Below are 27,884 nucleotides of genomic sequence, written 5' to 3' on the forward strand. Positions count from 1 at the left end.
AACCTAGAGGCAAAAATAAACATTCTTGAATAGTCAAAACTATTAAAAAATCAATCCTAGACAATTATATTCGATGTATCTATTTTGTCAAACACATTTTAATAACAAGAAAACCAGTTGGTTTGAGCACACAATCCAATCTCATAGATCAACCAAAATATGGTCATGATAATCTGTCGATGCAAGAAAAAGAACATGTACAGCAATATGAAATAAACTTCATAAGATAAACAATTATTAATACACTATAATAAATATATACAACATTTTTTCTCATTATAACTCTGTTATAATGAGAAATAAATGAGCAGCAAAAACTTCTGTTCCTCCCATGCATTCTTGCATTGGGCATTATGGCATAAATTTTCAAAATTTGTGCGGTGAAAGGTACATATTATAAAATATCAAATACCTTATAAAAAAACAGAAGTTATTTTTCTAAATTTATAATTGTAAAGGTCACACCATTTCAACATCACTGTATAAGAACTACTCAAACATTATTTTAATGGATCTATAGGTATATACCATTCGCGTATGTTAGCACAAGAAGAAAATATAAACAACAGATCACTAGATTAAAGAAATCCAGTTAAAAGTTAAAAAGTCGATTTTATTACTATGATAAAAAAAATGTATAAATAAGGATTTTACACTACATGGTCCTGCTTAAGGATTTTACACTACATGGTCCTGCTTAAGGATTTTACACTACATGGTCCTGCTTTTACAAAATTTTTACCGGTCAGATTGTCACGTGGTATTATTTTTTAGTTGAGAGAAAACACACACGTTTCACGGACAAACTCTCACAAAACAAACTTTGATTAAACAAGTATCTGAATTAAAGTAAAGCTAAACTAGCAACAACTCACCTAAAACTACACAATATGACAGGTTTGAAGTTAGAAAACAAAGAATCTGTAAAAAATTAAGCCCCTATTTATGAAAAGGTGACTGGGTGAACGGTGTGTTTTCCCTCAAATCATATTGACTACCCTGAAAAATACGGACCTGTAAATGGATTAAAAGTATCACGTGACATTTTCCGCCCAGGAAAAAAAAAGAAGATGTAAACCAAAACTTGTTTATAGCTATATACAATTTACAAATATAGCTATATATACACATGTATGGTTCCATTACTTCATAATTTAGCTAAATAAATCAGCAGGATTCTCTGGTGTCATTTCAACTTCACATTATATTTCCAAATGCATCAAGAGACAATCAATATCATCGCAACATTTTTCTTCGCGTATATATATAAACAAACGGTCTGCTGAAGGATTACCCAATGTTTTTTTGTAAAAATCCAGTGAAATGCACATCACGCACGGAAATCAAAGGGATGCCAAAACAATAGCAATTTGAATAGAATTTTATTGCGCACTAAGATGAGTTCTATCTCTGTCTCTATTTCTACCTCTATGAAAAACAAGGTTTTGTAAACATTTTTGGTACGGGGGAATGTAATACGCTTCATGCAACATAGCAGATTGTGGCAACTAAAAAAACACAAACTTCACTATAAGCTATAAAGCAGCTAGCTAGCTAAATAAACTCTTAGGAAAAAATATTGCAGTCTGCAAAAATAATTTTAAAATGTTTGCCATGCAACGACACCAACCAAGAATGTCAATGGAGGATCTGGGACTTTAATGTTGCCCACACACACCTTTTTGATTGCAGTACGGAAACTGCTAACTAAGCAGATTATGCTAATTAGGCGATTCTCTAATTTAAGTGTAAGACGAAGCAACATTTAGGCTATATAAAACATTTTTTAAATTTCAGTTCACGCTCTTTTGATACACAAGCACAAAATCTATCATTTTACCTTCCTAAATATAAGGTTAGCTCTGTGTAGTAGCTACGTACATAATTTAGAAAAGGCATGGGAAAAATTAGTTCTTTTTCACTTATTTAAGCAATTTTCTGTAGGTGATTCAAGCCACGCACGCTTTAAATATGGTGGAAAACAAATGATATAATTTGTCAAATTAGGATTCCATGATTTTGAATTTGTTAGCTTAATTAGGCATACGTCATCCAAATTAGGCTAGATTATTTTGCTAATTAGCCTATAGCTAGCTAGCTATGCTAATAGGAGCAGTATGTTGCTACCTAACTATAGGCTTATAACTAGCTATCTCCTGCTGTAGCTAGCTACGGCTAGCTAGCCCATTATAGCTAATTAGCTAGCTACAGCAGAGCAAGTAGGCTAGCGGTATAGTTCACAAACACTAATTAGGCTAGTTAACTACTAATCAAAAAATACAAAAACATTTTACTCTTTTCGCTAACAAAATATATGTCAACAATATTTATTTGGTAACTAGAGCTCTACCAAAAACTTTCTTCAAGTTTTTTGTCGATATTCGAACAAAATCTGGCCTCACAGTAAACGAAGTCAATGCACATAAAAAAGTTTTGGACAGTTAGTTCAGGGGGAAAAATATGCTAAGAACTTCACATATGAATGCATAAGAGCTGGCTCCGCGTAGAGAATTCACTAATGTGTTCCTTTTTTACCCGGAGACGAAGAAAGGCTAAACCAATTGTGTGAATTATGTTTTTAATCTGAAGTTACTTACGTCTACTTTAATCTGTAGAAGACGCTTAAGTAATTTATGTTTTTCAGAATAGGAGATATGTTAAATTGAATTGTATATGCACGCCTGACAAGACCCTATATCCAAACAAACCTCTTGAGCTAAATGTATGTTATTTATTAGATTGTATGTTTTAATTTGCAAGTCATTGCTTCGTAGAAGGAGCGATTTTAAGAACGGTAGAAAACAACCTGCAATTCAGTGTACGTAATATTTAATCAAATAAAAGTGACAAGTTCATTCTTGAGATGAAAAAATTGAACCTGACCTTTTTTTTCGTGTTAGCAATGGTTTATACTTATTTATGGAACATTTTTGGAAGTATTTGACAGTAAATAATTTAAGCGAAGTGGATATTTGTCCGGAAATATACGGACGGGTACTTTTTTAGTTATTCGTCCGCACTTTTTTAAATCTACAGACGAATACTTTTTAGTTATTCGTCCGCACTTTTTTAAACCTACGGACGAATACTTTTTTAGTTATTCGTCCACACTTTTTTAAATCTACGAATGAATACTTTTTTAGTTATTCGTCCGCACTTTTTTAAATCTATTGACGAATACTTTTTTAGTTATTCGTCCGCACTTTTTTAAATCTATTGATGAATACTTTTTTAGTTATTCGTCCGCACTTTTTTAAATCTATTGAGGAATACTTTTTTAGTTATTCGTCCGCACTTTTTTAAATCTACGGACGAATACTTTTTTAGTTATTCGTCCGCACTTTTTTAAATCTACGGAGGAATACTTTTTTAGTTATACGTTCGCACTTTTTTAAACCTACGGACGAATACTTTTTTAGTTATTCGTCCGCACTTTTTTAAATCTATTGACGAATACTTTTTTAGTTATTCGTCCGCACTTTTTTAAATCTACGGACGAATACTTTTTTAGTTATTCGTCCGCACTTTTTTAAATCTATTGACGAATACTTTTTTAGTTATTCGTTCGCACTTTTTCAACTTTTAACTCTGCGCGTCAGAAAAAAACAACAGTTTTAATTTGTCCGCACTGTTTGGAGTAAATCTAAAAGATGACAAGATATTTGCATTTTTTTTATTTCCTGAAGTATTTTACAATAGCTGCAAAACCAATGCTTCGTTTTAGGAGGCTTCTTAACCAAGACACACGACTAATGATACCACTTTAAACATTTGTCACAATGAATAGAGTTTTCTTCATTCGTAGAAAAAACATTTGAAGCACCCATTACAAGAATAGTTCACCGATTTTCAAAACGTCCGAATAATGTTTTCCACTGATCTCCAGGTTAGCGCAGTAAAATACTTTTTGATAATATTGAAATTAAAATCGTCCGCTAATGCTGGATGATATTGTTTTCAGATTGGGTGTCCCTACTCTCCAGTGGATGATTCGAAGTATCGTATGTAGGCTTCATCAGACGCACAGGCCTTGTTTCTTATACCACTTTCTGCTCGGGTAGTGAGATTGATCCATGATAGAATCAACTGGCGTCAGCAGCCGGTCAATATAAAGGGTCTGTTTATAACGAAAGGGTAACCTCTATGCAATTCTTTTTCGATTTGTTTGTTAACCATGCTTAACAGATCTGGTAAGTGATCGATAACAAACCACGTGCGATGATTAGCGAGGTGAATAAATAAAGGGAAAAAATGTGCTGTCTCGTTGCTAAAGAAGACTAAGTCGCGTGATTTTATGGGTAAATATAATTGGTAGGTGAAAGGTACCTGTAATGGTGAGATTTCAATAACGAAACGAAAGGGTTGTAAGGGTTGTAAAGGTGAGATTTTAATTGGTTAAGAGCACCACTACGCCTCGGGTAAGTGACGTAATGTACAGTTTGTGAGTAGCGAATATAAAACAGAGGCAGAGGGGCGCGATTAGGGGTAATCTGGATGAATAGAAAACTAGGCTAACGACCGAGCTAGCGTGTATGCACAGCGCAAACAGTCGTTTCCGTCTTCCACCATAAACAAATATAACGGTTGTTTAGTCTGTGTGTTGCATCTACCATTACCAGCTCGGGATAAGATGAAAATGCATCTAAAAGACATTTGCAAAGGTTTAAGAACTGCGAAATATATTTTTGTTGAATGAACCATAAAAGTTTTATAACTCACGTTTCATATTACCGTCTTGATAAAATATTCCAAGCAAGTTTTTTTGTTGGTCGGTGTGTATCTCAACCACAACAGCTGAAATGTTGGAAGTAATCAAGAAAACATTAGGTCGTGTCACGTGTCACAATTAGCAGGCGCTTTATATGATATGGTGTCTGCTCCAATTTATTTATAAGGCTTTCTAGGTCGTTTCGTAGTGATTGTTTTTTTCTACCGCTGCCTAAAAATTTGAAAGATCTCGCAACGTACATTTCTTTCCGGTTCCTTTCTCAATTTTCTGTTGAAGAAACCTTTTGTTACATTTTAACTTCAACAAATTTCCAACTTCATTTCTTTTTCCTCACTTGCTTCCGTGCATTTAGCAGGAATTTGTACCTTTCCTAAAGATTAGATTAAGTTTATTCTATAATTATTTGTTGAAAAGAATACTGTGAACTAGATTGCTACACTGTACACTTTCATGACAATGTTCTTCACTCACTTCTTTTACGTATAAATGTTTATAAATCATTAAACGTATAAACCATCCTTAGAAATGCAGATTTTAATAAACATGCCCATCCTTGACGAAATGTGCTAAATGAGATTTACATTTTTTAAAGTTTAATTCAATTTCTTTAGTTTGATTTGTGATCTTCCGGCTTTTTTTTACTTTTTTCGATTCTGTCACTATGAGCATCGTGCTCTTATTAAAAAACCATCGTGTACGCGCTTTTTTATAAGAATATACTCTATGAGAATATCGAGGCTGAAAAATGGATCAAAAATTAGGAATATCCTAAGAACATGTCCAGGCTCTACTTTTTACTCTAGATATGAAAATTTGTTTCTTATTACATATCAAGTAAACTGAATTTCTTTGTCCGTCCAAAAGCAACAACGTAGTGTGTCCGGTACACGTAAAATTTACTCTAGAAAATTATAGCAATGTTATTATGTCAAGGCTGATTATATGTTTTTTTGTGTAGCCATGCTAAGAATATTATTAAGAATATATGAGGGTGATTAAAAAAAATTAAGAAATTGAGGCTGAAACGAAAAACACTATTCTTACAAAAAAATGTGTATTTCATTTTACGTCTTGTCATGTTTCAAGGCATCTTTTCAAAATAAGACCCACTAAAAATTTTCGCTTGCGAACCTAGGGGACCCTGTCCCACCCTTTCTATATTCTTCAATAAGTTGCACTAGCGCTTAAATCTACCATTGTTTTTCCAAGCGACGCGCATTGTTTTTCCGACATTTAAAAAATCCGACATACCCGTCGCGAAAAAACTCCGATCTGGCGGCGAAATACACGTCAGTCGGCTTATCACGATATATTTAACGTATTTTGCTTTCCGCACTATAAGGAGTTATCGAGGCATATTGAAAATAACGCTAAATGACGACCCAAACCCCTGTTTTGCGGAAAAAAGATGTCGTCTTAATAAAGGCCTAATCTGAGAGTCGGAAAATGGTTAATCATTGTCAGCCATTTTTTTAAGATTTTTTTCTGCAACACCTTTTTCTTGTGAAACAATATTATTTTACATCGACTCAGCACAGGCAGCAATATGTGACTGGGTCCTTTGTAGTGCGGAAAGGTAAAGTGCTATTCTGGGGTCACGGTATAAGTGACCTGATATATTTTATATGGCTAGCCTTACAAATCCTGTCTATTATTTGCAGGAAAGGCCATAGCTTAGATAGAGAGTCCTAGAGTATTTAATGCTATGCAGATCCTATTAGTGTCCCGCTCTACCAGACAACTCTCTGTAGCATCCAAAAGCCCACATAGTGTGTCATCTCCCCAATTTCTCTCACATGGCTTGGGTTAACCCGGGGCTATGGTAGCATTCAATCACCAATATTGAATTGCCGCTAAGAGGAATCGAACCCTGTTCTCCTGCACAAAGTGCCAGAGTTATAACCACCAAGCTATGGCGCTATTGAAAACGGCTAACTATTCTGTTACTGGCTAATTATCAGTTCTCCTTGTGCCTAATTTGCTTGAAAATCTTTCTTGAAATCACCCAAAGTATCACAAAATATTCTTCTAAGATTTCTTAGAAATTACTTGATTTTTAAAAATCTCACGAAAAGGACCATCGATTTTTCAAATCCACAAATTTATTGTGTGTGTACCCTTTTATGTTTCAACTTGTTGAATTCAATTTGTCAATTTGTCAAACAAAACAATGACCAATCAGTTTCCTCAAAAGGAAAACTTGCAACTAATCCGACGCCCCGAAAGAAATTCAAATTTGAGAATTTGAATCAAAAAAGAATAATAAACAATAAGTTAAATTTAATAAATCGATTTTAACAAAATAAATCCTGTATTGTCCACAGGTTTCAAAATCATGCATCGCCTGCTTAATATGTTACTTGTTTAACAAAGATCTCAAAAGCTGGCCTGATTAAATTTATATACATATTTATATATATAATATACCTGTGCATCACATCCCATGGATTTGTATCTTTGTTTTAAATTCTCTTTTTAAATCAAAGAGGCAAAGAGAGGTTAAAGAGACAATATTTAAACAACCTGGTTTTAATGCAGTTTATGGTAAAATTGCATTCTTGTTTCTTATTTTTAAAAGGTACTTTCTTTTTCAGATTAGCTGTTATCAAACCATGCACCATCAGCATTATCTAAAAATTTTCAACAAGAGAGTAAATTTTGAAGGCCTAAATATGCATTTATTGCTGAATTAATAAACAATGAACTACTTCATCATTCAAATTGAGCTCGTTCAGAAGTTATTACATTCGAATCGTCAAGTTTCTACATAGCAAGACTTGTTTTCTGGAATTTCCAGAATTTTCCTGATCACTTTTAAAAATATTCAGTTAAAGTTTTAACTGTTATTTTAGAATACTTTATGTGGCTATGTAAAATTTTTATTTTTCATTTATTGAGTTGTATTTTACCTTTGCAGGTTAGTTGAGAATTGTGGTACTCGTGATTGGTATTATTTTAAAACCAACTAGTCTAAAGATTAAAGAAACTTTTAAAACTAGCTATTTATATAAAAAGCCCTTATTTTACTTGGAAAATTAGGAAAATAAATAAGAAATTTTTGGAACTAAAAACATGAAATTTCAGCCTACAAATAAGAAACTTTTAGAACCAGGCCCTTTGCCAAGTTTCTTATAAAAAAAAAAAAACGTATAGTGTATTAATAATTGTTTATCTTATGAAGTCTATTTCATATTTCTGTACATGTTCTTTTTCTTGCATCGACAGATTTTCATTACCATATTTTGGTTGATCTATTAGTCATAGAAACCCAAACTGCCAGCAATTTACATCGCGGTGCTTGACCCTTTCAAGGAACCGAGAAAAGATTGGATTGTGTGTTCAAAACGACATGTTTTCTTGTTGTTGTTTAGTCAAAAAAATTAATGTATTTTCAGGTTTTGGGGGGAAATTGGATTATTTCAGACTTAGAAGAATAGAAAAAATAGATTTTAAGATATACAAAGATTTTTAATGCCAATACAAGAAGAAATATTAAAAACCTAGAAAAAAAAAATGAAAGTACGTTTTTATTTTGAAATGCCAACAAACTCAACACATGCTGATAAAAAATATACCTATCTATAGTACACCATGTTTAACATCTAAAAAAATCAGTTATATTCTCTTGTCTCTTGTTGTTCGTTATCTTTTTTCTAGTTTAGTTTTTATTGAATACAATGTTTTTCTTTCATGTTCATCGATTAGGCTTAAATTTATCAATTTATCCATCATCGGCAATGCTTCGACATCGCTTCTTCTTTGATTTCTATCTCTTTGGCATCATATTTTTCGTCGCTTATCAAAACAATGCTGGTTTCCTCCTCGCCTTCGTTTGCATTTTTAATATAATAGTCGACACATTCTTGGACTGATCTTATTTTCCGGTCAACCATGTCGAAATTTATTGCTGGTGATGCGCTGCATATCGATACGTCAAAATCATTGTATTCTTCCGCTGTTATGTCATCTTTAAAATCATTTGTCAGCTCCCCGAAAAGCGCGGTGAATTCTTCGTCGATTTTTTTCTCTTCACTTTTAATGGTTTTCTCTGAAATACTACATTTACCAAAACAGTTCTGAATAGTCCCGATCGTAACTTCTTTCCAAGAATCTGCGACCCATTAGATAGCTTAAAAGGATGTCAAATTCTTTCACGATCTCGGGTGCCAATAAACTATCTTTAGTACGCGTAATGACGTGACGCATGAGCTTTTTTCGGTATTTAGTCTTAAAGCTTTAAATAAGTCCAGCATTCAAGAACTGCAATCTTGATGTGGTATTTATTGGAAGAAATAAAACTTTTATGTTACTGTATTTACCAATCAGTGAGGGTGGGTGAACTGTCGTGTTATCTAAGAATAAAATGACTTTTCTATCTTCACGAACCATCTGGCGGTTTAGGTTTTTAAGAACCTTCTTTATTATTATTTTAACCTGTATCTATAATTTGGGATCCTTTAGGATATCAGCTGCCCTAGCAAGAAGAAATGGTCGTGGTTTCTTGCTTTGCAATATTACTATTAGCTTTCCCACTTTTTCTTAATCCGCACTAACAAAAAATGCAACAGTGATTCTTTGTTTGGATTTCTTTCCACCTTTAGCTTTCTTTCCTTTTAAAGCCAACCCTTTGGTTGATTAAGTTTTGAAAAAGCATCCACTTTCATCCGTGTTTCAGATGTCTTTCAGTTCGTAGCCTTAACATAACTCCTTTAATCTTTCCATCCAAGATTTAACAGTTGTTTCCGATACATCAAGAGATTCTCCACAGGTCTGGTCATTCCCTTATCCCGTGTGTCAGCTTTCATTGATCAAGCCGTCCTTCTGATGCCTTGAAGGACTCCAATTCAGGCATGTTAAGGGGTTCGCCTTGATGTTATTTGGGCTCCGCTCACATAAATACCAGATTGTTCACATTTTTTATACCAAAATAAAAGAATGTCATTATTGGCTTGAATTTAATGGCTTTCTTTGTTCACATATTTATACCCCTTTCCTTGAAGTTTTTATAGTCTTCTCTTCACTTTTTTACATTCTTTACGATATTGGCAACTTGTGTCTTTCCAATTTTGAATTTGTCAGCAATTACTCTGCAACTAAAGTTTCGCTTCCTAACTTTATCCAAAATATTTATCTTCTCATCTGATGTAAGACATTATTTATCTAGTTTTCTTCTCCCTTTTCCGAACTGATCGACGCCATACTGAAATGTTTACCTTTTACAGAACAAAGCAAACCTAAATTCAAAATATCTCCAACCCACAAGATTAACAGTTACTGCATTACACTGTAACCTTTTAGTGAGCTTTGCGACGAAGTGAATTGTGAAAATCGAATTTTCGCGAAATAAAAGCATTCGAATGTCAAATTTGAAGACAGATATTTTGTTTTGTCTTGTTAGGTTTTGTTTTCGTACATCATGTCATCTTTGTCGGCTGTAAAATAACAAACATGATCCCAGGTGACATGTAAAGATTGATTCCCATCATTATCGACAAGACCTTGAAATCTACAATTTTTCTTCATTTACGAGAGGCTACCATGTCTACGTGGATATTTGGAGTGCATTAATTGGAGAAACTTTGAAATCCAGCAGAGAATCGACAAATGAAAAAGATGAAAATGCTGTTAAATTACAAACATGGATTTTCTAGAAAAGAAAGTTATTGTAGAGAACATCCCAAATACATTTTAAAAGCTTCATCCATGTTCTTAACCCTACCTCATACCTTCTTACCTTAAGTTGTTGGTAAAAAAATTAACCGTGGAGGAGGATATGAACTGGAAATCACAGTTAATTATCGTTTTATGGGGCCTGCAAAAGCATTAAGTGACTGTTGAAAAAGATAGAGGAAGCAGAAAACGAACTGAATGATTGTATTAATGTTTAAAGTAATAAAGTGAACAAAAAAAGTTGATAAAACGAGAATTCTTTACCTTGACCAATAAAACCAATAAAAACTTTCAAAAATTTCTCGAGGCGGCCGCAATTAAAAAAGAAAAAATCGCCAAAAAAGCCTTTTGGTGAAAAAAAAATGCGTCCGTTGATTGGAGTGTCCGCTCATTGCTTGTCCGCTAAAGTTTTCTATGAAACTTGGACTCATCCGCTTTTTAGAGTGATCGTTAATTAGAGAAACAACTGTATTTCCCATATCACTATTTCCTGTATCCTTGCGCACCTGTTAGTATAGAGTAATAAACTTTATTTGGACGGGGGTTATTGCTATAATAATATGTGTGATTATAATGGCATTTTTGATAACAAAGCCCCTGGTTTTTAATTTGGCTCACGAGTATTAATTCTTTGCTTATAGTTGAACAGAATTAAAAGGAATTAAAAATCTTGCGATTGACGACGAACGTTGAAAAGTTGAAGATGTTTAAAAGGGAGGTGAAGAAATAAAATCTTGCGTAAACTTCCGTATTTGCCGTAGGTTCGAAGCCCACCTGGGTCAAAAAAAATGAGAAAAAGAAATTGTCACTTTCAACTACCCGACTACTGCGGCAGTAATTAAAAGTATTTATTTTCAAATTTTCGCGCGCAGAAATTTTCGCGATTTTGGCCCCTTTTCGCAAAAATTTAGAAATTTAACCTGAAATTCGCGAAAGTTATTTTCGCAAAAAATCAACTTTTTTTAAAAATCGCGAAATTTTTTTCCAAGTTTTAAAAGCCAAAAACTGTTATATGGCGAGGACTCCGAGGACAAGGGTAGAAATAATAGAATCAAAATAAAAAAAATTAATCAGCCCGGAAAATGGCTCTAAAACTTTAACTCTAAACATGGCTTCAAAGCCTGACTCAATATGGGAAATCAGCTACAAATCGAAAAACGGAAGGGCTTGAATATCTTCGTATCGGAATTTCAAATTTTAAGACAAAAAACGAAACCGGGATCGTCGCATCAGATGCACCGCGGGCTCTAATCCACTGAGCCACGTCGTCGGCAAAAGGATTCGTGAGAATCCAGACAACTTTGGTATTTCGGCTAACAAGCCTTCGTCAGCGGATACCAGAGCCAGTATTGCACGGGTTTGCCCGTCGCAGCTAAGCTACCATTTTGCGTGACAGACAGAGACAGACGTATACGGGCATTATAATATAGATTATAATATAGATACAACATACTGCACGAGAGATAAAAATAAAAAAAATCGTAAAAATACTTATAGTGGACCCAGACTAGATCCACTTTAAAACGATTTAACATCAAACTTTTCTTAAAGTGGACCCAAAACCAAAAGTTTTTTTTGGAAAAATTCTACCAGAAGTAGAATTCGTGAAATTTCGAGATTTTTATCCTCGCAAAAGTTTTTGCCCTAAAGTAAGCAAGATTCGATACCTGCATGAATTGCAGTTCTTAACAGCGATGAGCAGTTTCAAAATTACTGAAGTGCAGTAGTAAACATTGAACGCCATCTTTGCTTGCTCAAAAAAGATTATGACCGTCAACGTCTGTGTTATGCGAGCAAGTTTACGTATATCATACGTCTATTAACAGACAACAATTAATTTCGTAACAAAACGCAGAATTACATTCAAGTTTTATTCACGTTTATAATACATATTCCTAATACATATTCTTTTGAACGGGACAAACCGTGTTTGTCCGCTCTCGCATACTTCCAAACGAACAACTCAATATTTCATGCAATACAATTAAAAATATTATCAACCAAAGAATGGTAACAAACATTTATTTTTTCTGCGGTGAAAAGAAAACCAAAATGAGGTTGTAATTCTTTAACTGGTATGCGTAATAATTTTCAAAACTCTAAAAAAACATACCTGGCAACCAAAATATTGATAATTTGACCACACATTGCGCGCTTGATAAGTGAAAGTCTGCAGAAGTAGACCTTTTATAAGTAGAAGTCTGCAGAAGTAGACCTTTTATAAGTAGAAGTCTGCAGAAGTACACCTTTTATAAGTAGAAGTCTGCATAATTGGAGCTTTTATAAAATGGAAGTCTGCAGAAGTGGAGCTTTTATAAAATGGAAGTCTGCATAATTGGAGCTTTCATAAAATGGAAGTCTGCAGAAGTGGAGCTTTTATAAAATAGAAGTCTGCAGAAGTGGAGCTTTTATAAAACGGAAGCATTTTTCCGGCACTTTGGGTTTGATATATAAACCTCACTTTTTTAGTCGAATAAGTGGAATCCTCGATTAGTGGACTTTTAGATAAGCAGAACTACCACATAAGTAGAACTTTCCGCAACAACCATCGTTTGAATTATTTTTACGTGTGCTGGCAAAACAAAAGAGGTTCAACGCTGCGCAATAAAAATTTCGGGAGTGAAAGGAAAGGAATAATTCAAATATTTTGAATCAAAGACACGTCTTCTTTTTATGTCTCTTAACTTTAAATGAGATTTTTTGAAAATTTATCGAATCAGACTATTTTATCCCTTAAAATTAATTTTAGGAAGATCCCTGGTTTATCTATCAACATTTTTGTTACAACAGATACGAGCGAATACACACTACGATGGAGAAAATGTAGCGGGAGCAAGTACGAAAAGAAGAACTGTAAACATTCATTAGTGAAAAAAGATATGTTTAACACACGTGTCCTTAGTTTCCAAAATTTTCAAATTTACTAATATTTTGCGAGTTAGGAGTTAAAGTACCTATAATCTCATGTTAAGAAAAACTGTTTTTTATAAATAAAAAAGGACGTACATTGTCTTGCAAGTCTTGAAGTTGAAGGCTTTACTTTTAACATTGAAATATCGTGAATCCTATTTCTTTTATTTTTCTCACTTTCTTTTTTTATTATTCGTAAATGGCCCGTTTCCCTCAAAATCCGTCAAATGAAATATCTCCTTCGTTCCCATTGGGGGTTCCACTCATCAGGCGCATACGGTATTTTGAGGGTTCCACTTATCAGGCGCATATTGTATTTTGGGGGTTCCACTTATCAGGCGCATACTGTATTTTGGGGGTTCCACTTATCAGGCGCATACTGTATTTTGGGAGTTCCACTTATCAGGCACATGCTGTATTTTGGCAAACTTTCTTTTACTTTTACAAATTACTTAATGCGAATTTACGCATTGCCACATTTGAGACTACAACTGTTTTAAGATGTCCTAAGTGCAACTAAAGGGATATCTCCACTTATGTACTACAAATGTTGTGAACTATCACTTCGAGAATATTTTTCACAAGTTGGACTTATTTGCGGGTTCATGGGTAGGAACATCCGGCAATAAGGCTTCAATAGCTTCGCATGAAGAGGTTTTAACTTCTTCACTTTGTTCTGTTTCTTCTTGATCAGAGATTTTATATTTATTACCAATACTTTGTTTCAATTTCTCACCTTGAGTCGAATCACCTAAGCTTGAAGGGCTTTTCCACGGTACATTCTCCTTAGTAGGCGATGTTTCTATGGCGACACTAGCATCTGAGGCAGCTACTATAGATTCTTCAATCTCATCAGGCACTTTGGAAGCATCATTATCACTTACCTCAACACTCTCGTGCTCTTCCGATTCATTTAAATCTGAAATTTTCTCCACAAAAGCATTCTCCTGTGCATCAACATCTAAGAGTTCTTCTTTTTCTTTCTCAGGGGTATCGGATGTATCGCAGTTCTGTAACTTGTCTTTTTCACTGGGATCGCTGGGTGAAGCATCGGTTGCTGTAGAAGGTATCGATAAAACTTTCACGGCAGGTTCGGCTTCAGGGGAAATAGTTTCTGCACCCAAATATGTTTTGTCTGACGTAAGGTTTTCATTAGTCTTTGACTCGTCATCCTCACTGTGATTACGCGGGGGAGGTATTTCATTGACGAATAACTCGTTCTTCATTGCTGCTGATTTTTTTCCTGTTGGGGATGTTTCCGCTGCAACATAAGCATCAGAAGTAGGTAATTTTTTTTCTTCACCCTTTCTTTTATTGAAAGTTTCAGGAGCAGCACCATCTTTTGCTGCCATCTCTGGAGTCGATGTTTTCATCGCACAGACTGCATTCGATGAAGCAACAGTGTCAGATTTCGAATTTTTTTCTTTCGACATAGAATCTTTAGAAGTATCGTCCAGTTGTTTTTGCAACTTATAATCTTCATTCGAATTTTTTTTCTTGTTTTCGAGTTTCGGTGTCGTTTCCGTCGGGATAAAAGACAAGGCAGTAGGGTTTAAATTTGCTTTTTTAGGAGAAAATACGGGTGCGAGAGGATTAAATGCGAATGGTTTTTCGATTTCTTTTCCGCTTGTTGGTTGGTTGCTTCCAATTGTTGTATCGTCACTTTTTAGCAGAGTAGTAGCGTTTCTGTTACTATTCTCCATTGTTGTATCGTCACTTTTTAGCGGACTGGAAGCGTTTCTTTTACTCTCTCTCATTGTTGTATCGTCACTTTTTACCGGACTGGAAGCGTTTCTGTTGCTTTTCTCCACTGTTGCATCGTCACTTTTTACCGGACTGAAAGCGTTTCTTTTACTTTTCTCCATTGTTGCATCGTCACTTTTTACCGGACTGGAAGCGTTTCTGTTGCTTTTCTCCATTGTTGCATCGTCACTTTTTACCGGACTGGAAGCGTTTCTTTTACTTTTCTCCATTGTTGTATCGTCACTTTTTACCGAACTGGAAGCGTTTCTTTTACTCTCTCTCATTGTTGTATCGTCACTTTTTAGCGGACTGGAAGCGTTTCTTTTACTCTCTCTCATTGTTGTATCGTCACTTTTTACCGGACTGGAAGCGTTTCTGTTGCTTTTCTCCATTGTTGCATCGTCACTTTTTACCGGACTGAAAGCGTTTCTTTTAATCTCTCTCATTGTTGTATCGTCACTTTTTACCGGACTGGAAGCGTTTCTTTTACTCTCTCTCATTGTTGTATCGTCACTTTTTACCGGACTGGAAGCGTTTTTGTTGCTTTTCTCCATTGTTGCATCGTCACTTTTTACCGGACTGGAAGCGTTTCTTTTACTTTTCTCCATTGTTGTATCGTCACTTTTTACCGGACTGGAAGCGTTTCTTTTACTTTTCTCCATTGTTGTATCGTCACTTTTTACCGGGCTGGAAGCGTTTCTTTTACTCTCTCTCATTGTTGTATCGTCACTTTTTACCGGACTGGAAGCGTTTCTTTTACTCTCTCTCATTGTTGTATCGTCACTTTTTGGTTTGCAGAAACCTTGAGCAGCGCTGTCTTTTGCAACGCCAGATTTCTTAGGTATGCTATCCTTCTGTTGTGTACTGTCACTTCCAAACAGGTTTTGGAGAGTGGTATCTTTGTTTTCGCAGGGCGTATTGACTTCTTTTTCTTTTAACTTTTTTTCATCGGGATTTAAGTTAGAAATTTCCATCTGCGCATCTTCGAATACACCTAGAAAATTCTTTTTACTAAAATTTGATGTTGTATTTACTCTTATTCACATGTAATAATAACTCCTCTGTAGATTTAGTTACTTCATATTTAATGCTCGTGTCAACGCGCTCAAATTTCCACGCATTTTTTTCTGCACACCTTCCAACCCTTAAGAAACTTTTAGTGAGGGTTTACTATGTTGTAATAAAAAGCTTTGTGTGCACACGCGTGTTAAAAGTGATTTTTTGATTCGAGGTTGTTGTTTAGGTCACAAACTAGCAAAAAAAAATAAAAAAACTGAAATATGCATCTAGTTATCTAAGTCAGTGTCCAGTTCTTTTTCACTACTTCCGCATTTCTCGTAATTCGAACAGTTGAAACATTTACACAAATCCATGCCCACAAATTTGTTTTTGAAGCATCTTTTCATACTTCGTACTGCAATCTTCACGACAACACTCAACTCAATAAATCCTAGTGGAGCAGAAAGATTATCTGTCATTATTGAACCCAGCGAATTAATTAAAACAGATAATAAAAGTGCTTCATACATAACCATGAAGTTGTACAAAAGTAATGCTTGCTGAGAAAAAATATTTACTGAATATTGGCTTCTAATTCAGTAATAAGAGTTTATTCAGATGTTCAGAATTACTTTGATCATTTGATAAACTGCTACAAAGTTCATCCTTTTTGGTACGAACGTATTCAAGGAATTAGTGGGTGATTTTCTAAAGCAATTTTTAAGTACAATCTGTTCAATGACAAGTAAAGTATCATATGAACTTCCATGCATCGTTTTATGTGCTTTTTGTCAATAATTTGTCCTAACGTAGTTGGAATGAACATTCAGATTCGGTGAGAGTCCACTTCCACAGATGTATTGTCCCATTGTCTTCAAGGATGCAAAAGCAATATGAAGTTCACCAAGTCTGAAAACGTAATTATTGTATACATCATTTTTCATCCTCAGTTGCATGCACTTAGCATATAATTGTAAATCTAATGTCACAATAGTCTTATTATTACTACGGCTCGAAAAATTTATTCCTTAAAAAATCTAGAAAGCAGTATACAAGTTTCCCCAATCTCTTGGATGACCTGGGTATAATGGGAGGATTTGACAGATAGTTTCTGTATCATGTTTCGTTAACAGAGTTGAAAGCAGCCCATGTTAGTAATGAAAAGATTACCGCAGCATCACTTATTTGGAATAGTGCCCAAATGCGGTGTTTTTGAATTCCCACTTTTATATCAATCAAGAATGTAGGTTGTTCAAAGTTGGAAAATTTTTCATTCAATGGTTTTGACATGACAGAACGTTCTGGTGTTACGATTGTTTTATTGCAATTTAAATCCTTTTCCACTGCTGTGAGTTATTTCTAAGAGTTACAAAAATTCTCTGTGTTTTTCTGAAATACTATCGGATCAGTACCATGAACCTTCTTCTTTCCATCAGATGATCCATTTTTGAAATCGATGTTGTCAATGCACATGGATGGGTTGTCCAGCTTTTATGTTTCGAGGCAAATATATCCCGTTATCTTCAGCTTTTGTCAATACTTGATTTACAATATCATTCCCTATTTTCATAACTTCATTATAAGGGATAGTCAGTCCGAGGTCTGTCTCCTTATGTAAATGTAATGCTAAATCAACTGAAAATGGTGTCTCTTCGATTTGTCTGAATTCTTTACATGTTATGTTAGAGATCTGTCCGTTAGTTTTTGTTGATTTCATAATAATTTGTGATATTTTATCAACTTTGTTGTCAATTGTTTGCTTCTTTTTTAACTTAGCATTTTTAACATTGTGAACATAAGTGCATTTTTCCTTCTCAGCTGTGAAGACCATGCAAGTGAGGAGATTTGACCACCTAAGAAAAGAGTCGTGCGAATATCGTGAAAATATTCATTGAACACGTGAAACAAAAAAAGAAAAGGAAGGAAAAAACTATCACTTTTCTTTCTGTCAAATGATGCATTCACTAAATATTTATTTAAATTTCTTTTCTTTGCAAATACATTCACTCTCCATTTCTACTATTTACTTAATTTACTTTCTAACTATATGTATACCCTGTTTGAAATAAACTATAAATTTACTACAACCACATAAAACACACAAAGCAAGAAGCGAACAGTCGCAAAGTCGAATATTACACAATATATACGAAATCGAAAAATGGAATGTTGTTGATGAAATATAACTGTCTGATGTTATATCTGTGAAACTAAACAATTAAATAAAGTCTTGGAATGAATCAATTCAATTTTATAATGGTTTCAAAAGTAGTAGGTACAAAATGTCTCATAAAATTGGTTTCCTGTTTCCCAGAACAAAAAACTCATGAAATTCACAGCTTGGTCTGTAAATTATTGGTCTGTGAATTATCCCTTGCAGTGATTTAAACGATAAATCTTTTGTAACTGCAACGGCTTCTCTAACGAACTGACGTTTTTTGCAACTGACGTCCGAAAAGTAAAAATGGAGAAGTTTTTCGCAAAATTTTTGACGAACTTGTAGTTTTAAGAGCTCAAACATGTTTCAAAAGAAGAAGATTGTCACGCTGCTTCTTCTGGTGTATTTTTTGTCGTGCAGATTGGAAAAGTCGACCGACAGATCAAGATTTGCTCCTACGAAAAACAACTACAAGCGAAGATTCTGCTCGCCAATCCTTCTGTACGCAAACCACTGTGCTACATTTCAGCTTAACATATCAGGTACTGATATTCTTTTGTCCGGCGATGTCGAATCGAATCCTGACCGTCCTCGTGTTCCCTATGTCCGAAAACGGTTCGCAAAAACAGCAAACTCGTCAGCTGCTGTCGATGCCAACAGAAGACTCATCTCCGTTGTGCCGATCCTAAAAGAAAATCTACAATAACCGACTGGATGTGTCCATACTGCTTGCCTTCCATCCTACCATTTTGCAACATCCGAGACCTATCCCACATCGAGCAAGAAGTTGCTCAACAACAGCTCCGAGACCTTCAACTCGAACAACTTAACCAAAACGAAAACTTGTTTAGTACCGCTCATCTCAACACTCAGTCAATGGTGTCTACATTCGACGAATTTGTGCTTTATGTACACAAGTACGATTTTGACGCGATAACCCTCACCGAAACCTGGCTAAAAGACAACCCTTTTCTACTCGAGTACGTAAAGATCGAAGGTTACAAAATGTACTACCATAATCGAGATAACAAGCGTGGTAGTGGTGTAGGTGTTTATATCAAGGACAATATAAAGCATAAATTGCTGGGAAAAACAAACACTCGAAGCTACTCCTTTGTGTCGCCTACCAGCCGAATTTCACACACCAAGAAAAAGCAGAATGGCTCGACAACTTCGACCGCATCATTGGAAACGCTACTCTCGACAGGTCAGGAAATGTGGTGATAACAGGTGACTTCAGTATTAGCTTTTGCAGAACTCTCAAATTAAAGGCTCTTACCTTGAAACCCTTCGATCGTTCGACCTCACTCAGCATGTCAACTCTCTATCACGAAAAGGATTATCCCTAATCGATCACATCTCGACCAACTCCTCTTGCAAAGTAAAATTCTGTGAAGTCCTTCCAACACCAGAAATCTGCAACCACGATGCTGTATTCGCTTGCATCAATACTCGTGTAGCCAGATTTGAACCACGGTACAAGATCATTCGTGACATGAGAAATATTGACCTGTCGGCGTATGTTACTGACACCGCAACCATCCCTTTCAATGTCTTTATGCAACTGATTGTACCGATGACAGCCTAAGCACACTCAACCATCTGCTCTTTGAGTGCATCGAACGTTACGCACCGTTGAAGAGAATCAATGTCAACCGTCCTCCGGCATCCTGGATGAAAGACTTAAAAATCACCAACCTACAACAAACTTGTCACGAAAAGCGTACTTTAGCCCACCAGACTCAGTTAAATGCCAACTGGAATGAATTTCGAACCCTCCGAACTAAACGCACACTACGTATCTACGGCAACCAGAATCCGACATCAAAGAAGAAATTCAACTTCTTTTGCAACCTCCCTGTAGCACTCATCAAACCCATTGCTGGCCACATCGCATCTCCACTTACTCACATCATCAACACAGGGATAGCTGAAAACACCTTTCATCAGCTGTGGAAAATCGGCAAAGTAACACCAATTCCAAAAATAGAACAGTCCATTACTCCATACCAATTTAGACCTGTCACCGTTTTACCGATCTTATCAAAGCTTTTCGAACGTTTAATGGCAAGACATATCGTTGATTATATCGAACAGAACCATATATACCACCAAACGATGTCCGGTTTCCGCAAGCGTCACTCGACTGAAACACTCTTAATGAAGATTCGAGGCGACATCGTTGGCGCGATGAACAAAGGCGAGGTCACGCTAGCAGCATTGCTGGACTATTCAAAAGCCTTTAACACTGTCGATTACAAAACCCTGTTGATTAAATTACGAAGGATAGGCTTTTCCAACAATGCTGCTATGCTGATGTTATCGTACCTCAGTGACCACCGCCAATTCGTTGAGATAGACGACAAACAATCTGACTACGGGTGTAATTGGGGTACCTCAAGTTTCATTTCTTGGTCCTGTACTATTTAACCTTTATACGTTCGACCTACAAGACAATGTCAAGGGTGGGACCACAAACCAATATGCAGACTATACAAGTATCTATGAACATTGTAAGACTATAAACATACAACCTACAATCAACAACTTGACTCAACGATTAGACCAGCTGAAGCAATGGTCGACCGCAAATAATCTTGCGTTCAATAACAGAAAAACGAAAATCATGCTTTTGTCAACCCCGAAAATGGCAAAACTTCACGACCTCATGAACCCCAACCATTCAACATTCCATGTCCACCACTCGGACCAACTGATCGAACGCGTTACCATTTACAGACTTCTTGGCATCCAGTTCGATCAAAATATAACCTGGGAAACTCATATCAATAAACTCTCTCAGTCAGTTTATGCGAAACTATACGTTCTTTGCTATCTTCGTGGCATAGCAACATTTCGTTTGCGGAAGCAACTGGCAGAAGCCCTTTTAAGTTCGAAATTCGCTATTGCTGTTCATTGTTTTAGAACCTGCCACTATTCCAACTGAAAAAACTTGATAAACTATTATGCAAAATTGCGTCTTTTGTAACGCTGAGATATTCCACGCTCGAGGATGTAATACAACTTGGTTGGCTACAGCAACAAATACACTTTGAATTTTTAAAACTTGCCCACAAATCGATTCAGCAGGATAAGTTTCCATCGTATTTGAAAGGTTTCAAGTTGAGAATTGCTGGACGTGGAACTCGTAATGTTGACGAAGTTAGTATGAAATCAATGTGTCGGAGAAATTGTTTCTTGGCAAGGCAAGTCGCCTTCTAAATGATCTTCCTAAAGCTATCAGGGAAGAACCTGATCACAAAAAATTTTGTACTTTTTTGAAAAAATATTTATTAGACCATAGTCTTGCGATTTTTATTATGCAACATACCTAGTTTTTTTTTTTTTTTTTTTTTTTTAATCGACAATTTCTCAATATCCTAACTTAACATCTATTGACCGATTGATAACCAATCCATTACATCCAATACTTGATGCTTTGATTGATTCCTTCTGCTCTACTTTTATTTCTTAAGCCCGTCGATTAATAAATATATTTAATGTATGTATATTTTTATATTATATATTTTAGTGCATTATTTTCATTTTCATATGTTCTGGTCTTAATTCTCCGTCAGAATCTATTAAATCGATGTCTTTCAATCCTTTACCACTTTGACCCCTGCTAATCTTGTCTACAGTTTACAGTGTTTTTTTTATAGAATAACTTATTTCTTTATTTAATTATTATTATTATTTTAATAGGACGAATAGCCATTGTAAAATATGGAAGTGCCTGAAAGACAGTTAATAATAAAAATTAAAAAAAATTCAATTAAAACAGAAAGATACCAAGGCGACGTAACAAAATTCAGCCAAAACAGAGCACAAATGACCAAGTTATAGTCATTTTTATGCTGGGTCAGTAAATTCATGGCCTGTATTTTATACAAACTTTAAATGCTAATATCTCACCAACAATACATTTTAAAGTTTTTAAAATTTTTATTACTTTCCTTGATGTCCTTTTTTTATTCATATATAATATGACATATAATTTCGAAATCATTTTTTCGCTGCACATAAAAGCGATGACGTCACCTAAATTGGTCCCGCAGGACTAAAATTTTTGGCAACAATTTTTTGTTGTTGCTTATTTCTGACCGTAAGAACAACTTCAGATCAAAAAATCACATTTAACATGCATGTGCACACGAAGGACACAGCTGCCCTCGCTATTTTGCTATTGTATTTTCTAGTTTTTCCAATACTTTTATGGAAAAAACCCACAACTCTTTAAAACGCTCGTCCGCGAAATTAATTTCCAGTAAATTCAGAAATTGTTACCCTCTTATTTTAAGGTATTTTGGGTTTGTATTGCACTAAAAAAAGCTAAAGCAAAAAAGCAGGTAAAATGGGTTAGTCAGTAAAAAGGTTAGTCGGCAAAAAAGCATAGTGGCTCAAGGCCAAATTTTAACACATTTACCGATTTCTTTACGAATAAAAGGTAAATCAATAAATAAAAACGCCCACCTTCTGTAGGTTGCTTAGCACATGGAAAGTAGCAATCTTTCATCAACTCGTGATAAATTAGGTAATCTTTCTCCATGAATGTGCAAAATATAATTTTATCCACCTGAATAAAATCATAAGAAGTAAATCAGCATTAAAAGTAGAAAAACATCCTAATGCAATTACGAACAACAATCTGCTAGCTAAACACGACGCTTGGCTATGTACTACGGCAAGTTTGGACTTTGAAATAGTAAATTGAGAGAAACAATACTTTGAATACTTCGTGTTCTGTTTTTGCAAGTGATTAGGAAAACAGACAACTAGAGAAACGTCAAAGAACGTGCAAACCTTTCCAGGGTGTTTTTCAAGCCATTCTCGCACGGTTTGCAGTGCAACGTGTGCTGCCTCTCTGTTTGGATATCCTTAAATGGAAAAGCATGTTTTTGAAAAATATTTAAACTTTAAGAAAATGTATACAAATAAAAATAGAGCAAACTTTGAAATAATTGTAAGTTGGTACTAACATACCATAAATTCCAGTCGCAATACACGGAAATGCCTATATAGAGAAGAAGAGTGGCTGTGAAACAATGAAATGAATCATTTTATCATTTAATTTCTTGTGCAATGCTGTCACCCAACCGCCCCCGCCCTAAAAAAAGAAAGAGAAGAAGAAGAAGAAGAAGAAGAAGAAGAAGAAGAAGAAGAAGAAGAAGAAGAAGAAGAAGAAGAAGAAGAAGAAGAAGAAGAAGAAGAAGAAGAAGAAGAAGAAGAAGAAGAAGAAGAAGAAGAAGAAGAAGAAGAAGAAGAAGAAGAAGAAGAAGAAGAAGAAGAAGAAGAAGAAGAAGAAGAAGAAGAAGAAGAAGAAGAAGAAGAAGAAGAAGAAGAAGAAGAAGAAGAAGAAGAAGAAGAAGAAGAAGAAGAAGAAGAAGAAGAAGAAGAAGAAGAAGAAGAAGAAGAAGAAGAAGAAGAAGAAGAAGAAGAAGAAGAAGAAGAAGAAGAAGAAGAAGAAGAAGAAGAAGAAGAAGAAGAAGAAGAAGAAGAAGAAGAAGAAGAAGAAGAAGAAGAAGAAGAAGAAGAAGAAGAAGAAGAAGAAGAAGAAGAAGAAGAAGAAGAAGAAGAAGAAGAAGAAGAAGAAGAAGAAGAAGAAGAAGAAGAAGAAGAAGAAGAAGAAGAAGAAAAAAGAAATTTCAAGTTATTTCAACTCACGATCGACTTCATTTCATATTCTAGCATAAACTGCAGACAGGTTTCGTAACATCCTTTCAACTTTTGTTCGTTTTTCACCATCGGACCAACTGTATGCAAGACATCTAAATTATAAGAAATGTTGATTAATTTACCATTTTTGGAATCAGTGAGATTTAAAAGAACCACCATTTCTCCTGTACACAGTTGGCACTTTTACCTCTCTGTAAAATAGTCACTCCTGTTAAAAGTCAAACAACAGGCTGCCCTGGTTACCGTAAAAATTTCCTAAAACAGTCAATCTTAATCAACCAGCAGAACTTCAGCTTTTCACCCAGTCCTTAGTTTTAACCCCAATATCTGTCACAAATAAAGTTATATTAAGCGAGTGGAAAATATAAGTAAAACGATAAAATTAAGATCTAACAACATTGGCAGAATTACGTGAATGGTTCTCAATCCTTAGCGACAGAAAAATGTTGTGGTGCTTCATGATATTTATACAGAGGTCACATCTAAACGGTTGTTACAAAAGGTTTCACTATATCTTTGCCACCGTGCTAAGAAAACTAAAGGACAAACAAATACTTACATTTAGCTGGTAGTTTGTGCCCTAAAATTAAATTTTTAATTTTGAAATGACCAAAAATTTAAATATGACCAACACTATTGCTGTCCTGAGAACTTACGACAGCAGTAAAACATGCAAGCATGCAGAAAACAATTTGTCTCCATTTGATAACTTCAAAGTCCCCTCAGTAATCTAAGGTTACTGAGGAGACTCTGTAACAGAAGCTGAGAAGACTTACAAAAGATTTCTTGCCACTGGCAACTGGTAAGTTAGACTAATCAAAACTTTTTTTGAAAAGCAACATACCTGATGTGATTTTTGTAGCTCCTGTTTGACAGCCATTTAAAGAACGACATTCTTCAACCAGTGTTGGTCCCGCTGCACGATGGATGCAACCGTCAACTTGAGAAAGAAAAAATGAACATGTAGTTTACATGGTAAAGCTAAGATATGAATGCTTATCCAGTTTTATATCAAACCACCGAGAATTGTTTTGTCACGTAAGACATTATATGGAATTTTTAAAGGATTGACGTGTTGCCAAAACATAACATTTCACTACTTAGTTATGATTGTAATAAAGTTTTTGATGAAATTCTTCACGGTAACAACTCATTAGAATTTCAGCTGTTTTTTTAAAAACATCTTCAGAAACAAAGAAAAAAAAATTACAATGTTTAAGATTCTTGCCTCTCGAAAATCTCCCATTTTTCACAAGCTAAATATTATCTGTTCTAAAATATTTTTAGACAATAAAACTTAAAATTTATTCCAGAGAAAACAACAACCAGTGAAAAATTGCACAAAAAACTAAGCAACAGCTTTCGTAAACAAAACTAATGAGAACAAGTTGTTAATCCACTTACCACCTCCTCCTCCTAGCAAGGTTTGGTTAGCTGTGAAAAATAATGTAATATATATTAAATGTTTTTTCCAAAGCAACAACACAAGTAATATGCAATTAGTTATTATGAGATGAGCCATTAAAGAAATTTTTGTGTCCATTAAAATTAAGTATCAGTCTGTATAATAATAAGTTTAAACAAATTGGAGCTACGTCACCAACAAGTTGTGGTAAGGCTTTTATTATATGTTTTCTTAACATTTGAGTAAAAAATAAATGTGAAAAACTGACGAATATGATAATGCTTTTAATATAGGCTATTCCAGAGCGAAGAATAAAATATTTTCACCAATTTTATAGTCACAGTGCTGTGATTTAATTTAAAGTTAGTGACTTCCAGCCACATGAGATATTGAAGGCATGAACAGTGTAATCGCAAAAATAATGCTTTAAAGAACCTAAAATTTCATTTGTATCTACTCAGAAATAAAACTAAATAACAAATGTCCTGCTAAAAAAATTATTATAGAGTTGTCAGTCTCTGTAGCAACAATTTTTTAGCAAATTACCAACACTTACCTGCGTTTACAATAGCATCTATTTCCAATCTTGTGATGTCACCTTGCCATATGCAGACCTTGTTGTTTAGTTCTGGCATAACTTTGTATAAATGTTTGACATCATCTAAAATTTTCAGAAAAAAAAATTTATTTTCTTTACCTTAATATAGAATTAAAAATGTTTGCAGGTTTTAGACAGCATCTGAAAAAAAAGATTTTTTCTGAGTTTCCCGAAGTTTTCACTATAAAAATTTGCTATTCTGCTGATTCTGACCATTGCATCCTAAACTAATGATGTATACACTGAAGAATTACACAGTATACGAAAACATGAAAATACCAGGAAAAAAAACATGCTGAAAATTACTAAAGTATAACGGATAGAACTTTTCTGAACAGATTAATAAGCCCCTTACTACAAAGACTACTATAAAAAAAAATTTAAAAGTTTCTTGGGTTAATTATTCCGAGTTTCTCCTTTTTTCCGATTTTTTCATTGGTTTCCTATATTTTCCATGAAAAAAACAGATGTTAAATTTATTGGAAAATAAATTCTAGGATTCTATTGACACAAACATATAGTCACTTCCACAAAAATATCTTACTATAATTCAAATAATAATACACCTCATAAAATATTGTGTTATCATTTATATATTTTTCATGCACATAAAAAATAAAAATGAACCGTGAGTCTCGAATTTTTTTATAAAAACAATAAAAAACCATTTGCGACACACCAGTCTCAAAAAGGATTCACAATTCTTAGTTCTATCTTCATATCATACGCTGTCAGTGTCTCATTGTCTTCTTACAATGAATGAATTGCCCTATTTTCACTCTGTTAATTTTCACTAATGGTATGTTAAATAATATTTTGTGGGTGTTGACAAAATCTGTGAAGAGCAAAATTCTAGTAATATACGTCTAGACATACTTCTAAGACATTACCTTTATCTGTTTTGCATTTTTTCATTTTGTGTGTAGCAGTAGCACATAACAACGGCCATTTTATTAAGTCGTGTGATTCAGGGGTTACATATGTGTCACCACACTTATAAAATGTTCGCTTTTTTTCAAGGAGCATATTTAAAAACATGCTCCCGTTCTTATCTTTCCAAGGGTCTCCTACAATAACAAAATTAACACATTATTTACATATCAGTGTTAAAAACAAATTAAAAATTAAAACAATTTCATAACACAACAATTGACATGGTTGACATGGTCAGCAACACCTTACTATGTGTTACTGCAAAAACAAGACAAAACTTGTGTCATGTCAGAACATATCTTTACAAAATATACAAAGCAGACAAATGAAGGTAAAATGGCATTATAGGGGATTGCGCAGATAAGTGCTGACATAGTCAGTCAAGGAGGATCATTAAAAGAATGACATATTTGAAAAGGCACGCATTATATTTAATCAACACAAAATTTTATATATATATATACCTCTGCTTTCTGACTTTGATTTGTATGGTTCACTCTTGGCTTTTTTACAAATTTTACCAAGTACAGGAACCATTATGTAGCACCTAAATTTATACGACTTTATTAAAGATAACATTCATTGACATAGAATATTTCCCTAAATAGAACAAAAATAAAAATAAAAAGACTAGCAAAAGACAGAGATTTAGCATTATCAAGTCATTGACAACCTTCCAAATTCACATCAACACCCAGCAATGTGAGTGCCAATACAATTCTAACAATTTCAAATTTTAAGTCTGCATTATTTTTTGTTTTATTGTCACCATGCACATCATCATCTTGGTGTCTTGTATTATTGTATTATGATATAACTTGTAAAGATACAACATCATTCGCATGGAAGGCAATTTGTAAATTTGGGGAATAGATCTAGATGCTGAGTAAGAAAAGTCAATTGATGCGAGGGAGGAAAGATAACGTGTCCTGCCAGTCATCATAACATGATAATCAAACCAAAATGCTTGCTTAAGGCAAAGAGTAATTACCACAGAGTGTGCATAATTTGGTTGCCATTCACAATAGGATGTCCTTGTGGGATCATTATTGTGACTGGTTTC

At 34.5% G+C, this 27,884-nt stretch overlaps 1 protein-coding gene across 2 annotated transcripts; it reads right to left on the bottom strand.

Annotated features, from left to right (window-relative positions):
• Positions 1 to 12,256: 12,256 nt before the first annotated feature.
• LOC130657650 (uncharacterized) lies at positions 12,257 to 27,513 on the bottom strand. Of its 2 annotated transcripts, XR_008985190.1 has the most exons (12): positions 27,286 to 27,513; positions 26,779 to 26,955; positions 25,847 to 25,951; positions 25,290 to 25,319; positions 24,730 to 24,825; positions 24,445 to 24,465; positions 23,874 to 23,977; positions 23,193 to 23,223; positions 23,013 to 23,086; positions 22,683 to 22,785; positions 12,615 to 16,046; positions 12,257 to 12,583 (listed from the first exon to the last, which is right to left on the bottom strand). XR_008985190.1 is itself a non-coding variant. In XM_057460655.1 (11 exons), the coding sequence occupies exons 1-11, from the start codon at positions 27,398 to 27,400 to the stop codon at positions 13,888 to 13,890; spliced, it is 3,015 nt and encodes a 1,004-aa protein (XP_057316638.1). In that variant the 5' UTR covers positions 27,401 to 27,513; the 3' UTR covers positions 12,257 to 13,887. The 2 variants fall into 2 exon arrangements, 1 of the variants encoding a protein (XP_057316638.1); XM_057460655.1 differs by having other exon boundaries at positions 12,257 to 16,046.
• Positions 27,514 to 27,884: the final 371 nt, after the last annotated feature.

This window comes from Hydractinia symbiolongicarpus, chromosome 9, assembly GCF_029227915.1.
Source record: "Hydractinia symbiolongicarpus strain clone_291-10 chromosome 9, HSymV2.1, whole genome shotgun sequence".
NCBI classification, from domain to species: Eukaryota; Metazoa; Cnidaria; class Hydrozoa; order Anthoathecata; family Hydractiniidae; genus Hydractinia; species Hydractinia symbiolongicarpus.

What these genes read in the sequence shown, in the direction of transcription:
- LOC130657650 (XM_057460655.1), bottom strand. Translation starts at nt 27,400, where the DNA reads ATGTTATCTTTAATAAAGTCGTATAAATTTAGGTGCTACATAATGGTT. An exon ending in CTTGCTAGGAGGAGGAGGTG is followed by an intron (nt 24,826 to 25,289) that starts GTAAGTGGATTA and finishes TTCTTTCTCAAG; the next exon opens with TTGACGGTTGCATCCATCGT. An exon ending in TATTGCGACTGGAATTTATG is followed by an intron (nt 23,087 to 23,192) that starts GTATGTTAGTAC and finishes TTTCCATTTAAG; the next exon opens with GATATCCAAACAGAGAGGCA.